Raw genomic sequence first — 16,457 nt, forward strand, 5'->3', positions numbered from 1 at the left:
CCCTCTACTATCTTTTTCTTCCCTCTCCCCTTTCTATTTTGATCTTGTTTATTTTTTGTTTCTTTTTGGCCCTATTGATGTTTATTCTTACATCTGTCTCTTTCACATGCAGCAGCAGGACAAGACGTGTGCTGATGAGGAATTCTAAATCACAAATAGGCCTCCACCAGAGCAAAGAGCCAACAGAGCTCAGCAAATCCTGGCAGGCCTGTTCCTGTGATGACATCTAAATCCCCAGTAACTTCAGTATGAGGAGTTAAGTGTCCACCTCCCTCTTGAAGGCAGCGTGTAATCACCCAGAGGAATGACCCCAGAACCTAGGCAGACGAGACAAACACATGGCGTTACATCTTATTATGAGTCTTGTGTCCTCTTCACCCAGCACCCAGGATCACAGTCCTAGTGCCCAGACAACTTGTCCTCAGCCCTGCCTGCAATGTGAGCCACTGTCCCTCCAGCAGCCCCAGGGAGAGCAACCTCGCTTTGCCTGGCCAGGTGACCCCACTAGAGCCACTCAGGCTCAGCAAGGGATGGATGCTGCCATGGGCAGACAATGAGCTGCAAAAAGCTGCTAATGAACTGGACTGTCTGCAGCACTCAGGAAAGCCCTACAGGTTATAGAGTCAGGTCCCTTAGGGATACCCTAATTCCAGTAACTTAACAACCTCACTTCTTGCCTGCTGCTTTTTCCCTACAATGTGGCACCATGGCCATGCTGCCATGCATAAGGACACGTTGTCTGGTTCTGCCGGGGGTCAGATGAACTTTAAGTTGCCTCTGCCGTGATGAAATGCAAGGAAATGGGAGCTAGGTTTTCATCCTTAGCGTGCAGAGGAACAGATGGGAAAAGTCAACCCCAAACGGCTTTGCTGTTTGGCTGCTCTGACTGGGTTATAATCTATAAGGTCAAAATACTGAACCATATCTGAAGAGAACCTCAGATTCAATGGACCAGCAATTTCCAGGCCACCAGTTTTACTCAGTCAGTGCCAGCTGATCAGATCTGTTGGACAATAACCACTAACCACAGCAGAAAGATCAGCGTGCTGGGGGTTACTTCTCCCCGCTGAGCATTTCCCTGGCTCTTTAGAGCATATTTCAGACATGTAATAACTCTCCACAGGCTGGAAAAAGGGGATCATTTTTTCCTCTCCCTCTTCACAAGGCAGTCTCAGATGGCAACAGTGTCAGGAGAAAGGATGGAGGAGTGAGGACGCTTCTCCTAGCTTCCTCCGTATCCCCCAAGGATGGAAAACACCAGCCCAGGAACTGAACTGGTCTGTTGTGAAATGACAGTTTTTATTGTGCTGGATGAAGGTGCTAGGAGCTGTGCAAAGAAAGCATTCCTCCCCGCTCCCCTGATACTGTTAGTCCGAGAGAGATCCAGAGAACCAAAAAACTAGTCACAGCAGTACAAGCAGCTACTGTGACAAAGCCTCAGTTACAAAAGTGCTCTGGGAACTGATTTCTCCCTGCGAGAGACCCTGTTTATCTCCAGCACCTCTTGATTTCTCTAGTCTAGAGCTGAAGCTGTGCCTCACTCTTTTTCGGGACCAGGGCAGTGAGAGGGGGTGGGACAGCCCACTGGGGAGTGGGGCAGAGGAAGAGACAGATTTGGAAAGATAGCGAGGAGGAGGAGAGGCAGCAGGAAACCCAGCCCACAGTTTGGCTTCCTGCTGCCTCCTTCTAAAACCTGCAGATTCCCCCAGCCCTTCCAAGAGCCTGAAGTTTCCTCAGCCCTGCTGCCGGCACTGTCAGGTATGGCCCGAAACCTTCTTCTTTTCCTTCCTGATGCTCTTTCTCCTGGCGTGGTGGCTCCCCAGCCCACTCGCGCAGGCCCCCCACATGAGCACCCAGCTCTGCACCTCACCAGCCCACCACTCACCCAAGGACCTTGCTGAGCTTCTTCTCTTTCTCCTCTTCCCAGCTGCATCTGTTACTGCATTTCATTGCCACATTACCAGCGTTAGCATTTTGGTGACAGCTGACTTTAAGGCTTTAAAACCTGACCTAATTTTTCCCTCTTCTCCCTTCTTCCTCTCCGGGTTTTACATTGTGGGGTATTGCCCTTGGGAGAGGTGCTAGACCAACGTCTGGGCACGTCAAACCACCCTGCACAGCAAATCAGATTTAGTTGTAAACCAGCGCGCATTATGCACAGAGTCTGAGGTGTTTTGGCATTTGATATTTTACTCACCAGAATATCTAGAGAAAGAACAAAAACGTTGTTGACTTTATCTCCTAGAGGTTTTGTTGCTGTTGTTGTTTTTTTTTTAAGTACAGCCATTCTTATTTCTCCTGCAGAGAAAGACACCAGGCTTTTTGTTCCAGGCAGACTCTGAAATCATTTCAGGTCCTCCTGCCTTATTTTGCATAAATCCAGCTGATCAGCTGCTTGAGAGAGAGATGAAGGTTGCGGGAGAAAAAAGTGAAGAACCAAGCTCTTCTTTTGTCTGTTTAAAGAGACTGAAAATAAGGATCAGTCAGACACAATTTTAGGTCCATGCAAAAAAGCCAAGGGCTTGTTTCCTTTAAAGGCAGCAGCTGTCTTTTCCCTGTCCTGACGTGCATAGCAGCCTAACTCTGCTCTTTGTATCCCTCTTCTAAAAAAGCTCCACTATGTTGCGTACAGCCAAGAAAAGGAAACTTAATAGGATGGTGGCTTAATTCCCACCCAAACTGACCAGCAACAGTTGTAAGTTGGAGTGAAATCGGGGACACCGCGAAGGTCGCCTGCACTCCGACCGCTCGGTTACCACCGACTTGAAACAGCCCCACAACAGCCCCCATCGAAAGGACAAAGCAGCTCGCAGCGGCTTGGTAGGCTGCACCAGCCGAGTGTTAAGTGGGAACCAAAGGCTGCGGCGTTCTGCGAAGCGGCTAAGCCCGAGCTATTGTCTGCCACATAGGCAGGAGCAGGGATGCGGGCGGTGTCGGGAGGGGGAGCGGAGAAAAACTTTTCAAACTTTTTTCAAGCCCCTCCTTCCCCAGCCCTTTGCTCTGCCATGACTCAGCCGCGGAGGAATGTCGGCTCCCATGGAAACCCCTTCTGGGTCCTCTGGGCGAGGGATGTTGGGGCTGTTATCGCTGGAGCTGCTGTGGCTGCTGTGGCGTTCAGGGAACGCTTTGAAGATGATTCGCGTTTTTGCAGGATGTTTAGCCGCCGGTTTCTTCTCTTTGTTTTCTTGCGGGGCTGTGCATCAGTGAGAGATCAGCTTTCTAACACCTCCGGGAGCCGGAGGGACCCGCTTGCACCTGGCACAGCAGGGTCCTTACTTACAGCACTTCACAGAGGAGCAAGGCTACTTTTGGCGTGACCCCCATGTCCACATGTCCAGGCCAAGCCAAAAAAAAAAAAAAGAACAAAAAAAACCTTAGGCAGACAGCGTAATGCTGTATCGCTTCCCCTTCTGACTGAAGTCTGTGAAGAGCTAAGTCATTCTCTGGTGTTTGTAGCTCCGATCTCATACATGCACTTTTCTTGCTACTGATTTAATTGTTTCTCTTTATGAACGCAATGTACAGCCTAGAGAGTTAAATTCTGATAGCACCAAGCCAGCATATAACTGTACTGGTAATGGGGCACTTATCCTGTCCTCTCTGAGTACAGTAAAGACCCGGCACACTCACAAGCACAATCACGGCTGCTCTACCAACTCCCTGCAAGGGCAATGGATTAATACAGCACAGTGTTGTGCAGACATGTCTTTAGCTACTCTGAATGGAAAGATACGGTGGATAGATTTTTTTTCTTGTGTTTTAATGGGTATGTGTAAGTGGGTATGTGTAAGGTATGTGAAATTCCCTTTTGCATGTAAAAGGGAATTTCACTTCCATCTAATACTTTCTTGGATACGTAAGCCTATAAGCTGTGCCTGAGCTCTGGGGGGCTGCACAGGTGGCAGGAGCTAGGCTGGCTTCTGCCCAATCCTGATTTCCTGCCCTGCTCTCTTGACACCCGGTGCAATGAAGTGGCTGTACAGCTGCAGAGCGACGGGGTGCTCTGACATCCCCAGGAACATGGCTGGACAAGCAGGAACCTGTTCAGCAGAGAGCTCTATGGGGGCTCACACAAATAGCTTTGTCTTCAAACTGAATTTTAGACCAGGAGGGATTGGCTAAATACAGCTCAACGGGGTCTTGTTTGCATAGCTATGTTGGGGCCAGCCAGCTGGTTGCGCTGGGTTTCTGTAATGGCTAATTTCTTCACCTGTCTGCACCTTGAAAACTTGGCCCGTGGTGGGATTTCTAGGCAATAGCCTCTTCTGGACCTGTGCTGCCTTTTCATTGAGTCTGAGGTGCTGGGATATATTTCAGGCTCTGCAGAGTCTTGCAATAGGAATGAGCAACTTGCTGGTGAATACACGTGGCCCTGCTGCTGCCTGCACCCTGCGTGGCAGTGGAAGGGTGCTGTGACAGCCATAGTGCAGGTGGGGAGCTGAGACACAGGGAGGGTGTTTGCCCCGCAGTTACCCACTCCTGCACCTTGGCTGCCAGGAGATGGGAGATCACAGCTCAGGATAGCAAAGCCTCTCGCCTGGGTTAGCAGTGGAGGCAGCTGCGGGTTATCCTGTGTCTGGCAGCGGCCTTGGGGAGGAGCTGTCAAATGGGCCAGGCGGAGACTCCTCCCCGCGCTAACGTGGCATCCCTTCGGGCTTATGCAACCCTGGCCAGGGCTAGTGCCACATGGACCACGCTCCCGCCATCTGAGGACCCTCCTCCAGAGATCCTGCGCTGTCTGGTCCTCCTGTTCCTCCCCACAGCCCACAGAGGCACCCAGGCTGGAGAGGGAGACAAAGAGATCGAGCAGACCCAAGTGGCACAAACTCTCCTCTGTGTGTCACTACAGGGTGTTTTCCCCAGCAGCAGAAGCTTATAACAGTGATGCAGAATGGGGGGAAGGTGGTAAAGAGTTTGTCAGCGTGGCCTGCTTTGACTTTATGGAAGAGCTGGGGTGGAGGATCAAATCTCTCTGCTCTCCACGGCTCTCTTGTTAGGCCCCTGTCTGTAAAACGCAACAAGTGGCAGGTCAGGGCCAGCGCTGGCGGCTCTGGTGGAAGGGTGAACCGCTGAGAGGGATTTATGGGAGCCATGAGACTGTGTTTACACAGCAACCGAGAGCTGAAGTCCCTACTTAGGACACAAGTGGAGTCAAGTGTTGCCTGGGCCGCAGGGTCAGCTCTCTCCCCATGGGGGCCACAGAATCACTCTGCAGGGGGGTGTGCAGAGCACTTCACCTGCTGGCAACTGGGACAGCTTCAGGAGGGAAGTGGTCCCCAGGGTGAGTGGTGGCAGCATGTGAGCTCCCGCAGCCAAGAGCCCAGCACTGCAGGGCTTGGCTGAGGAGATGCACCGCTGTCAGTGCTCCCCCTCCTCTGGCCAGCAGGTCCAGACACTCTCAGCTTCAGCAACACGTGGGATCTCTCCCAGGACAATGCGGGTGGCCAGGGACCAGAGGGAACGTGGGACTGTTTGGGGGGTGGACAGAGATGTCCATGTGCATGGGAGAAAGCCCCTGAGAAGTGCAGAGAGAAGCAGCAGTGGCAGAGGAAGGCTGAAGCTGAGGCTCGTATTGGAGATGCCACTGCATGCCAGGAAGAAGGCAGATTGCCACACCAGATGCCAAGGCACCAGCGCTCAGCAGTGCAAACAGGCAGAGGACAGGCTGCAGCACATTGTGAACTTTCACTGTCAGTGGGGCAGGCTGGGTTCCCCCACCTAAACCTCCTATCCCTTGTTTTTGGTGCATGGGGGCCTTAGCAAGGTGACCATCCCATAGGTCCTACAGCCCAGAGGACAGCTGAAGGCTAACATCTGTAAGCCAGCTGTGCAGCACTGAGCTGCACCCCTGCGAGCACCAGAAGTCACGTTCCGCTCAGTGGAGGTGCCAGGACACTCTCCTCCATCCTCAGCAGTGGGTAGGGCAGGTCTGAGGAGGGGTACTAGCAAGCAACCATAGAGGCTTCTCTCATTTTTGGCTTGGAGTTTGGCATGTGCATACCTAGACTTCCCTGAGTGCTCCCCGGGAACCTGACGAGTGCAGGAGAAACGCTGCTCCGTAGACCTGCAGACAGCTTTGAGTTTGTCATGATTGTGGCTACCAGGGAGCAGCCTGGCTCCTGCGTGACCACCACACCTGTGTTAGCCATTGGGCATCATCAGCAGTACTGTGGGCCCTCTGCCTGGTATATTCAGCAGCCTTCTCTGAGCCCAGGATGTGCTGGTTTCTGGTGTGTCTTGTTAAAGCACTGGCTTCTGTTGAGTCTTCTAGGGTATGACAGGGTATAGAAGTCCCTGCTTACTAAGATGCCTTCCCTAGCCTTGTTTTCCTTTGTCCAAAATCACCCTCTACTGCATGGCATTGCTCTGCCCCTCGTGCTGCCCTATACATGCCACGGGGTGCCTGCAGAGCAGTGCTAGGCATGGCCAGGGCAGGGTCCTGCACAGGGATCCCTGCCCGAACCTCTCTGGCAGGAGGTCAGATGCTGAGCTCATGGCTTGTCTCAGCTTATAGCTCTAAAGAGTACCCTCTTGGGCAGCAGGAGCACAGCAGGTCCACAGGGAGGGAGACCGTCCCCAAAGTCCCATACAGTGAGCCAGGCTTACTTCTTCTGCCCGAGCAGTGCTGAATGCAGAGCGCCTGAGCCATCAGGACCTTTGGCCACCAGGCGTTCAGGAAAGACCAAGGCCTTGCAAAGCAGCCAGGGTCTTACAGATGCTGCAATGTCCTCTGTGCCCAGCCTCTACCTCCACGAGGATGTTGTTTTTCAAATAAACTTGTTTTCCCATCTTTGGTGAGAGACGGCTCTGCAGAGCTTGTTTGCTCAGGCTCTTTCACGCTCCTTCCTCCTCCAAACACAACACTGGCAGCTCAGAGTGTCTGCTGGCTCCTAGCAAGCATGTAATTCCCTGACCCCAGCTCACTGCATGCCCAGGCTTTGAAACTCGGGATTTTCTGGGCTTGGGGGCATGGATCCGAGAGGGCCTTGGTAAGGGATTGGGTTCTCCCTAATGCCATCTTCCACGTGTACACTCGCTGCCCTTTCCTCTGGGCTGGACTCTGCTGTGTTTCGGCGCACTGACTATCACTGAACTTCAGAGCATCTTCCAAGGCAAACATGCCCCTTGGGAGAAGCCCAGGAGAAGCCAGGGATGGCAGAGAGGGAGGAAATGGACAGATTCACCAGTACTTTTCCACCCTCTCCCCCACCAGAAAATGCCCCTCCAGAAAGGAAGAGCTGGTGACCTCAGTTTCAGGTCCTGGCAAACGCAGGGAGAGCTCTCGGCAGCCTCCAGAGCAAATAAAGGAGAGGGGAAGGGACAGTGTGTACGGAGTGGGAGCAGACAGCTGTGGCCAGCCAGAGGAAACGGGCTCCTCCGCCCCCACCCACAGGCCCCTCTGCGGACAGGGCCTCTGTCCCGGCACAGCAGCTGTCGCCTCCGTCCCCACGGTCCCAGCTCTCTGATGGCCCTGGGAAGCTGCCCTCCGCACCCATGCGCCTATTTCATACGGGCCCTGCCGGGCAGAGAGAAGGACATCCCGCTGCTTACAGGGTGAGCTGGGCTCCGAGTGAAGCGCTGAGGTTTGCAGGAGGATTTCAGCCTCCGTGCAGCCCCAACCATGCTAAATCAGCAAGGAGCTGGAGCTAGGCCAGCCTGCTTTGTGCCATGGCCATGCAGCGTTGTCACAGTCTTATGCCCAGAAAGAGCAACCTTGCACAGGGAGGAAGAGAAAAAAGGCACTAGCAAATGAGATATTCACCCATGTTTGCTGGAAGAACAAGACGCGTTCTCTAACTCTGGTTAGGAAAGGCACAAGAAAAGCTTTCTGTCCCATCCGTCCGTCCATCCGTCTGTCCATTACCCGCCACAGCCTGGCTAGGAGGGACCCAGCGGGGCTCCGATGCCCCTTCCATCTCCTCACTCCCGCCCAAGGAGCTGAGGCAGGTGGAGGAGAGGAAGGCGAGTGGAAAGGCTGGGGATGTGGAAGCGTTGGCAGGTGGACAGATGCCTTCGGCAGGCATGAGACAGCCGCGGCGGGGGGGGGGTTGCAGGCGGAAGGGAGCAGAAGGAGCCCTCCTCTTGCTGTCAGGCGCGGGATGCCGCTAGCATACTAAGCGGCCAGCTGAGCTCTTCTCTCTCCTTGCACAGAGGGGCTTAATCCTGCCAAACAGGAACTAGGGGAAACAAAGGTAGGGTTATTTCACCAGCTGTGACTCCGCTTCTGGCTCAAACTGCAGCCGGTGTTTGCTGGGCTCCCCGCGCTGCCTCTCTTACTCATCCTAGGGAGCACTTAGGCTCCTGAAACAGCCGCAGGTCTGGAAGATGCAAAGTCCCTCCTGGGGCCCATCTTCTGCGTGGTATCTCCTGGCAGGACAACCCAGAGGCGTCCTGACTCCCTTGATGCCAGTTTGAGGGCCCTCAGGTCTGAGCAGGAAAGGAAAAAATTATAGCAGAGATGTCAACATTTAGGGGTGCTGGGGGGTGGGCAACTGGGCCCTGCTACCCCTCGCGATAGCTCTGTGTGTGACCATGTGGGCTGGGTTTTTCTGGGCACTTATTAAAGGAAAAAATTCTGAAGCGCTCTCAGTCTCTGTATTCTCTCTCTTTCCTTCCTGCACCTTATTTTTCCTTCTGATTGACAAACAAAATGGTAGAGAGCTTTATTTCCTGTACTTGACACTGGTATCAGGAGGTTTTTAAAGTGCAAAGGACTTTTTTTTGTCCAAAATGACTTACATGCAGGAAAGGTGAATTGCTTTTTTGACTGCAATTTTTCCAGTGCGTCAAGGAATATAACCCCTCCACATTCCCATTGTGCAAAAGTAAATGAATTTGTGCTGAAGGCAATATTTGGCTTAAAGTTTTAGCTAGAAAAGTCAGCATATGGGGCTGTAATATCAAACAGACAAGGCAGGAAACAAAGAAAACGCCCTTTTCTACATGTCTCATTGCCAGCTGTGAACTCAGCCTGGAGCTGAGCAGCACACGGTGGTCTGAAGACCTCATTCCTCATCTCTCCTTTTCCTCTCCTGTATTCAGGGTTTGCTGAAAGATGAGGGCCTGGATTTTCTTCCTCGTTTGCCTGGCAGGCAAAGCCCTGGCGGCTCCGGTAAGTAAGGGAGTCAACAGGACACCTCTGTGCTGTCAGCTTGCCTGTTGGGTGTTTCTGGGGATTTTCTTTTGCAATGAGTAAAATTGGGAGCCCTCGCGGGAGCCTTTCACCCTCTTGCAGGCTCCCTGAGGACAAAACGGCTGCCCTGTCCCCAAGCACTGTTAGGAATAGGGCGGGGGGTGGATGGAGGAAACCTGGCGGTGGCCTTGCCACCCCTCTCGCACCTGCGAGTTGCCCGCCTCAGGACTGTGCTTCCCACCAACCGCAGCTCATAGCCTTTTTCCCCTGCAGCAGGAGGCTCTGCCTGATGAGACGGAGGTCATTGAAGATGCCATCACAGAGGTAAGCAGCTCTGCTTCTCGCTGCCCGTCCCTCATGGGAAGAGCGAGACCACAGCAAGTCTCCCCACATCCCCACCCAGACAGTCCCTCCATCCCCAGCCAGGCCGCCCTGCATGCAAACTGATTAAATAAACCCAAAGCGCTTGGAAGCCTTTCATTTTGATGCTCACTGCTGCGCTACAGAAAGTCCCCATGGGGGCAAATGGCCTCATTTCTTGGGTATCTTCCTCTAAGCATCGGTGCCCGGTTGGGAACCCCCCCCTCGCCCCTACTTCCCACCAGCTCTTCCAAAGCAGCTCCAAAGTGTGGGGGAGGAGAGGAAGCACTGGGCTGCCCTGCCCCAGGGTAGGGGGCCACCGAGGCTGAGCCCCTCATGTGCCCCGCCAGACACTCTGGTCTCTCTCACAGGAGCCTGTGGGGGTGAACCCCGTCCAGGTGGAGGTGGGTGAGTTCGAGGAACCCACGGAGGACGTAGAGGAGATCGTTGCAGAGAGTGAGTCATTTCCCTCCCCCTGCACCTCTAACTTTCACCCCTCTGGGAAGCAGAGACACTGTACCTCACTTCTGGCTGGGAGCCTTTAGCCACCCCATACAATGAGGGATCCCTCAAGAAGGGCTGCAGCATGAGGATGATGCCAGTTTAAAAGATGGGAAGGTGCATGACCTCTTTCCTGCACTAGATTCTCCATAACCCTTTTTTGCAACAGGAAAGCTGCCGCACTGTGCAGCTACAGAAAGGAGACCAGGAATAGCCCATGGGCTACTAGGGGTTTCAGAAACCTCCACATTTTCCCAGTGCAGGGAGAGAAGCTTGAGACAGTTCCTGCTAAATATTTTCTGTCCCTATGGGTAAAGCTGGATGGTGGGAGGCGAGGACAGGGCAGGCTCTGACTGTGGTTCCTGCCCTCTCCCAGATCCCTGCCAGAACCACCACTGCAAGCACGGCAAGGTGTGCGAGGTAGATGACAACAACTCGCCCATGTGCGTGTGCCAGGACCCCTCCAGCTGCCCAGCCACCACTGGCATGTTCGAGAAGGTGAGGGGAGAGGTTGCGTGACAGGCGGGAGTGAGCGGAGACGCCCATGTGGGGCAACGCTGGCTCCAGACACAGCGGGGGAGATGGTTAGGGTCGAGGTGGCAGGTCCTCATCCGGCCTCCACCAGTGACACCCAAGGAGCCGTTGCCCACTTGGTGACAAGGACTGAGGTAGCCATCCCGTTCGGAGGCTCTCCCTCCTGACACCTAAGTGGGGCTGGGCTTTTCTCCCTCTCATGCTGCATACCTCCCTCCTGTGCAGGTCTGTGGTACTGACAATAAGACCTACGACTCCTCCTGCCATTTCTTTGCCACCAAGTGCACCTTGGAGGGAACCAAGAAAGGACACAAACTGCACCTGGACTACATCGGGCCTTGCAAATGTAAGCAGAGCCATGGCCTGGACCTTGCCTGTGGCCTGAGGGACACCCTAAGCCTCAGCCAGGTTTTCCAGGCTGGCCTCATACCCACATTGCAAGCTAAGTGAGTCCTCAGGGAAGGCTCGGGCACACAACCGAGACTCAGACCCAAAGTCACAGAAAGGCCACAGGGTTCACTTGTTCGCAGGGAACAGGCTTTGAAGAAGGGTGAAGTGTGGTCCCAGAGCTGGCTGTTTGCTCTGGTTCCCACTGTCTGTGCCTGCCCCATGAGCAGCCCCTGGAGGCACCCCTGCCAGGCCATGGGGCCAGCTCCAAGGACTCAACCAACAGACTTGGCACCAGGGAAGGAGGGCAGTAGGTTTCAGAGGAGCCACAGAGACTTCTTATCTTGCATTTGAGCACTCAGCTTGCAGCCAATGTCCTTGTGGATGCTCCAAGTCAGCTGAGACAGAAACTCATTTCTAAGCACTTGCTTTTTGGGAGTGAGAAACAAGTAGCTCAAGATAAAGAGAGAGTGAAGGCTTAGGCAGGTTCAGGGCAGAGGTGGGAGGGTGCTGGGCCTATGCATCCACGTGCTGTGCTGACCACCATGTGCTGGCTTTAGTCATCCCTGCCTGCCTGGACACAGAGCTGACTGAGTTCCCCCTGCGTATGCGGGACTGGCTCAAGAACGTGCTGATCACCCTGTATGAGCGCGATGAGGACAACAACCTGCTGACTGAGAAGCAGAAGCTCAAGGTGAGTGGCTGGGGCAGGAGGGAGCCTGGAAACTCACCCTAATGGACCCCAGCACACATGGGGAGCCCACGTCCATGCGCACTTGTGCCGCTCCTGCAGAGAGAGCCCTATGTTGCCCACAAACACCAAACCAGCCCCGTTCCTACAGGCTTCCTCCATCCTCCAGAGACCTCTCCCTTACATCCATCCAGAACAACCCCTTGGCACCCCACGTAAAGCCCCTTCTGGGCTCCCCCATGCCCCACCTAACCCCATCTGACAAGCTCTCCTCGGCATCTTCTATGGCAGGTGAAGAAGATCCATGAGAACGAGAAGCGCCTGGAAGCGGGTGACCACACTGTGGAGCTGCTGGCCCGTGATTTTGAGAAGAACTACAACATGTACATCTTCCCTGTGCACTGGCAGTTTGGGCAGCTGGACCAGCACCCCATTGATGGGTGAGTGTCTGCAGAGCAGGACGGGGGCACCCAGTGGGATCCCTTCCTGCCTGAGGACAAGGATGATTTCAGTTATGAAATAAGACAGAGGTGGTGGCTGATAGCAGAGGCACAGGCAAAGCCCTGTTGAGGGACAACGCTTGCACACAGCTGGCCGGGGCCAGGGTGAACCTGCCTAGAGGGGGAGGCAGTTTTTAGTTCTGTGAAAAACTCTTCTGCAGAAAGAGGCGACACTCCCAGCCCCATCTGCTCCCATCACCCTTGGGTGAAGTTCCAGTCTTCTCAGATTTACTGTCACATTTTAGTTCCCTAAAATATCTTACGCCAAAGGCACCAGAATAACTTTGACAGCTGAAATAGCAGCTGTTGGCTTAGCCAGGCGGTAGACGTGGGTGCAGGAGTGACCACACATGCTGGCCTGCGGGGTAGGGGCAGTGGCGAGGACCTTCAGCTGCTGGCTCCATTGCCACTTGCATGGCCAGATGCAAAAGGAGACACCAGAGCCTGGCCTTCACTGCACCCAGTGGTGGACACTGGGAGGGCACTGGGAGAGCAGCTCACACCTGAGGGAGGGATGGCATAGGCACCCCCAGCATGGGGCTGGGGCACGCGGCTTGCCCTGCATTGGCTCCTGCAACCGGCAGAGCATCTCCCACCATGGGGATGTGGTTATGGAGCATGCACTGACGGTGCCGGTCCCTGTGGCAGGTACCTGTCCCACACCGAGCTGGCCCCTCTCCGCGCCCCCCTCATCCCCATGGAGCACTGCACCACTCGCTTCTTTGAGGCCTGTGACCTGGACAACGACAAGTACATCGCCCTGGAGGAGTGGGCCAGCTGCTTCGGCATCAAGGAGCGTAAGTACCCACCAGTACCAGGGAGGGAATGGGGGTGGAGGAGACCCCCAAAACACCCCAAAGCTCCTGACCAGGCTGAAACACTGTGTTATGGCCACTCCTGGGGAGGGAAGAGCAGGGCAGACTGCGGGAACTGTGGGACCCCAGTGGAGGCAGATCCCACACTCGTGTCCAGCTCCTAACCTCATCTCTCTTTTCCTTCCACAGAGGATATAGACAAGGATCTTGTGATCTAAAGCCCCAGCTTCTCTCTCTGCTGCCAACTTTGTCTTCTTTTAACCTTCCCACTTCCTATGGTTTTTAAACCTCTTTTGTTTCATTTTGTTTTTCCCTGGGAACAAGGTGCTAATATAGATCTAAATATATATAGTAACGGTGCTAAGAGAAATAACGGTCCTCCTTAATAGCCTAATCTGTTACCACTAGATTATTCACTCAGCTGTTTCCACATGCTCTTATCAGCCCTCTCTCTCCGATGTCTTTACAATTGACTGACCCTGTTCCTGTGCTAAATATCTGTTCCATCTCCGTATCCGCTCTTGGATAGACTTCTGCTAACTTACTAACAGCACGTTCTTCGGACACTTCAGCGTAGGCGCAAACACATCGCAGCTGATTTACCGCCCTGAGTTACAAACTACAAGCAAGGGAAGGCAGGCCCTGAGGATGTTGGAAGACTGGGCTTTTCGAGCAGAGCAGCTGCCGGTGACATTGTGGAGTGCTGGATTTCAGCGTGTGGTAGCGGGGATGGAGAAGGGGTGAGACAGGTAGAGGAGAGCCAGAGTGGCAGGATTTTGGTTTACTTTTTTTTTTTTTTTAATTCCCAGGGCTTGAATTTAACAATCATTGGGCACACACAAACACACACACACACACACACACACACACACACACACACACACACACACACACAAACGGCTAACCAAACAAATGAACAGGAAAACGCACAAAAATTCAAACAATTAAAATGAAACATATTCCATCTTGTAAAATCCCCTCTAAAAATAAAGGTTTGAAAATGCTATGTGCTTTACCATTACTCAATGATTGTACTGCTGTTGTGTTTTCTGTGCTGTAAAGGGAGATTCGATGCTGACATACGTTCCTCCAGGGTGTTCATGGCTTGACTTGCTGTTGCGATTCTGCTGTAGCTGAGATAAAGCTCTTGGCTTCCTGAAATCATTTGCCCTTGAGCACTTCCCACTTCTCTCTTAGTTTCTTCTTGAATTCCAGCCCTGTTCTCCCAGGGAAGATGTGTTAGGTTTGGAAGAGGCGTTTCTGCTCTGAAAGAGGCATGCTTACAACTCACACCCTGTAATATTTCTTCCTGTTGTGGATTTGGGGGTTTAAGGGATGGGAGGGAGGGAAGGGAGAGAGTATTTGGATTTTCCTTTGTAGAGGAGGTCCTGACAGGAGCGAAGGGATGGTTACGTCTCACAGGCTGAGAACTCTTTTTTTTTTTTTTTTTTTTAACCTCTGAATGTTCCCAGTGCCTTATATTATTAAATTCCTGCCACAGTGTGAGCAACCTGATGAGTCTCTGTAATAAAAAATATTGATTTGAAATACTAACACTAAATGAGCTTCCAGTGTTCCTCTGTTTCTTCCCATCCCAATGAGGGGGATCACAAACGAGTCCCGCAGAGACAACGCTCCCACACATTGGACTCAAGTATCAGGTCTGACCTCCATGACGCCACGGTCACCAAATATTTAGGGTCTTCATCAGGATTATCCATGCCTATGGCGAATGCTCAGTTCATTCAATCCAACCATTGCCACAGGGGCATTAGTATGGAAAACACAGTTGAGAGGGAAGATGAATTCAGGGAGGTGCTTGGCACCCGAGGCCGAGCAGGGATGTGCGGAGAGGCAAGAGGCGGAGGACCCCAGGCACCCTGGTGCCTTGGGCCAACGCCGCTGTGCAAGAACTCAGGAGCCGCGTGGCTGTACCGTGCTCTCTTGCCTGGCTGCCTCGTCAGAGAAGCAGCTTTGCTGAGTATAGCAGCAGTAGAGGACATTAAGAGACGCTAAGTGAGGACATTGCTGAACAGCTTGGGTTGGAATATGCTATACAGCCCTGCTAGCAATATATATAACGAGGGAGAAACTAAGGCAGAAGATCCTGCTGGAAATATATAGGCCATCCCGCTATACACCCTTGCAAAGTACACCCCCTTGCTACTTTGCTTGTGGCAATGTGGACATAGGTACAGGCAGGCATCTATGTGCCTGCACTGCCAACTATCACGTGTGTACTCAAGGCAGACATAGGCCTGCTAGTCCCAGGGGAAGATCTGAGGCAAGTTGTGGCATTTCCACTGGTCGCAGCCCGTCACCGCACTGCAGACGGGCTTGCTGGGGGACATCAGCTAGAGAACGCCCGGGCAGACGGGACCTCTGTGGCAGCCAGCACAGATGCTCTGCATGGCTCTAAAGCCCTTGCTTTAATGAGCAATAAAATCCCTGGGAAGGGTAAAAAGGCATAAGAGTTAAAAAACAAACACAGCCATTTGCATGGGCCAAAAATATCTGCATTGCAAGAGCTCCAGTTAAGCTGTGATGTTCCCCCTGTGCAATGTCCTCTTGCTCAATGTGCAACACTCCAGATGGATGCTGCAGGGCCAGGTCATGCAGGCAAGGTTGTTCCTGGCTGCAGAGCCCATGGCTTCAACTAACCAGTGCCTAACAACTCACCAGGCCTGAACAACCTGTTTCCTGGCTATGGCAATGTGTCCGATCTCCAGGGCCTGCAGCAGGCCTGGCCCACCTCCATGCACTATGGGCTATTTCTAACGTGGGCAAGGAGCCCACAGCCAGCCCTGGCCATCCAGCAACACCTCGCTGGGGGTCCGTGATCATCCAACGTGGGAGAAACCATCAATCCCACAGGCAGTCACTTTGCAGGTGCTTTACAGAGGTGGTTGTACCCTAATGGGAACACTGAGGCCGAGAGGGGCCCGATGGAGATTACTCACCAGGTGGAGACAGCAGTGGCCCTGCCTCAAATCCCAGTGCAGGGCTCTCTGGAGGAGGGTTTCTCTTTGGAGGCACGGCAAATGCCTCCTCCATCTTGGTGGCTGCCATTGCGATTTGCCGGACCTGGCAAAGCAAGGGGGTACTGCTGGCCTGCTACTGCCACTGGGGAAAGGCTCTGCCCATACCTGCGAGACCCAGCCTGCTGTAATGCGGGGGTCAGCTGCCGTACCAGTCTTCCACCTCCCTACAAGACCCTTGCTCACTGCTGCCAGAAGGGCTCTGCTCATGAGAAGGGGTTTTCAGCAGGAGGGAGGATGGGAAGACAGGCGAAGACCAGAGCAGATTGGCCTCTCTGTGCAAACCTGCTTTCCAGTCGTTCCCTCTCAGCCAGAAACACCAGCGCGGGCTCCTCCACCAGGATGCGGCCGCATTCCTTCCAGCTGAGTGCTGCGTGCTCCAGCCTTCCCAGCCAGCAAGCAGTGCCTGCGGGACAAACCCAGGCACTTCACCCTGCAAACTCGCCACCCGCAAGGGAAGGCTTTCAAGCCCTCCGCCCCTTTCCCTTCCCCTCTCGT

General features: G+C 53.6%; 1 protein-coding gene across 1 annotated transcript; it reads left to right on the top strand.

The window, feature by feature from the left end:
• Positions 1-1,444: 1,444 nt before the first annotated feature.
• SPARC (secreted protein acidic and cysteine rich) lies at positions 1,445-13,942 on the top strand. Its single transcript, XM_009685641.2, has 10 exons — positions 1,445-1,758; positions 9,043-9,112; positions 9,407-9,457; positions 9,865-9,949; positions 10,371-10,492; positions 10,754-10,874; positions 11,476-11,609; positions 11,898-12,046; positions 12,755-12,903; positions 13,111-13,942. Exons 2-10 carry the CDS (start codon positions 9,056-9,058, stop codon positions 13,137-13,139), a joined length of 897 nt encoding a protein of 298 aa, XP_009683936.2. The 5' UTR covers positions 1,445-1,758; positions 9,043-9,055; the 3' UTR covers positions 13,140-13,942.
• Positions 13,943-16,457: the final 2,515 nt, after the last annotated feature.

The sequence above is a fragment of the Struthio camelus genome, chromosome 13 (assembly GCF_040807025.1).
Source record: "Struthio camelus isolate bStrCam1 chromosome 13, bStrCam1.hap1, whole genome shotgun sequence".
Lineage (NCBI taxonomy): Eukaryota > Metazoa > Chordata > Aves > Struthioniformes > Struthionidae > Struthio > Struthio camelus.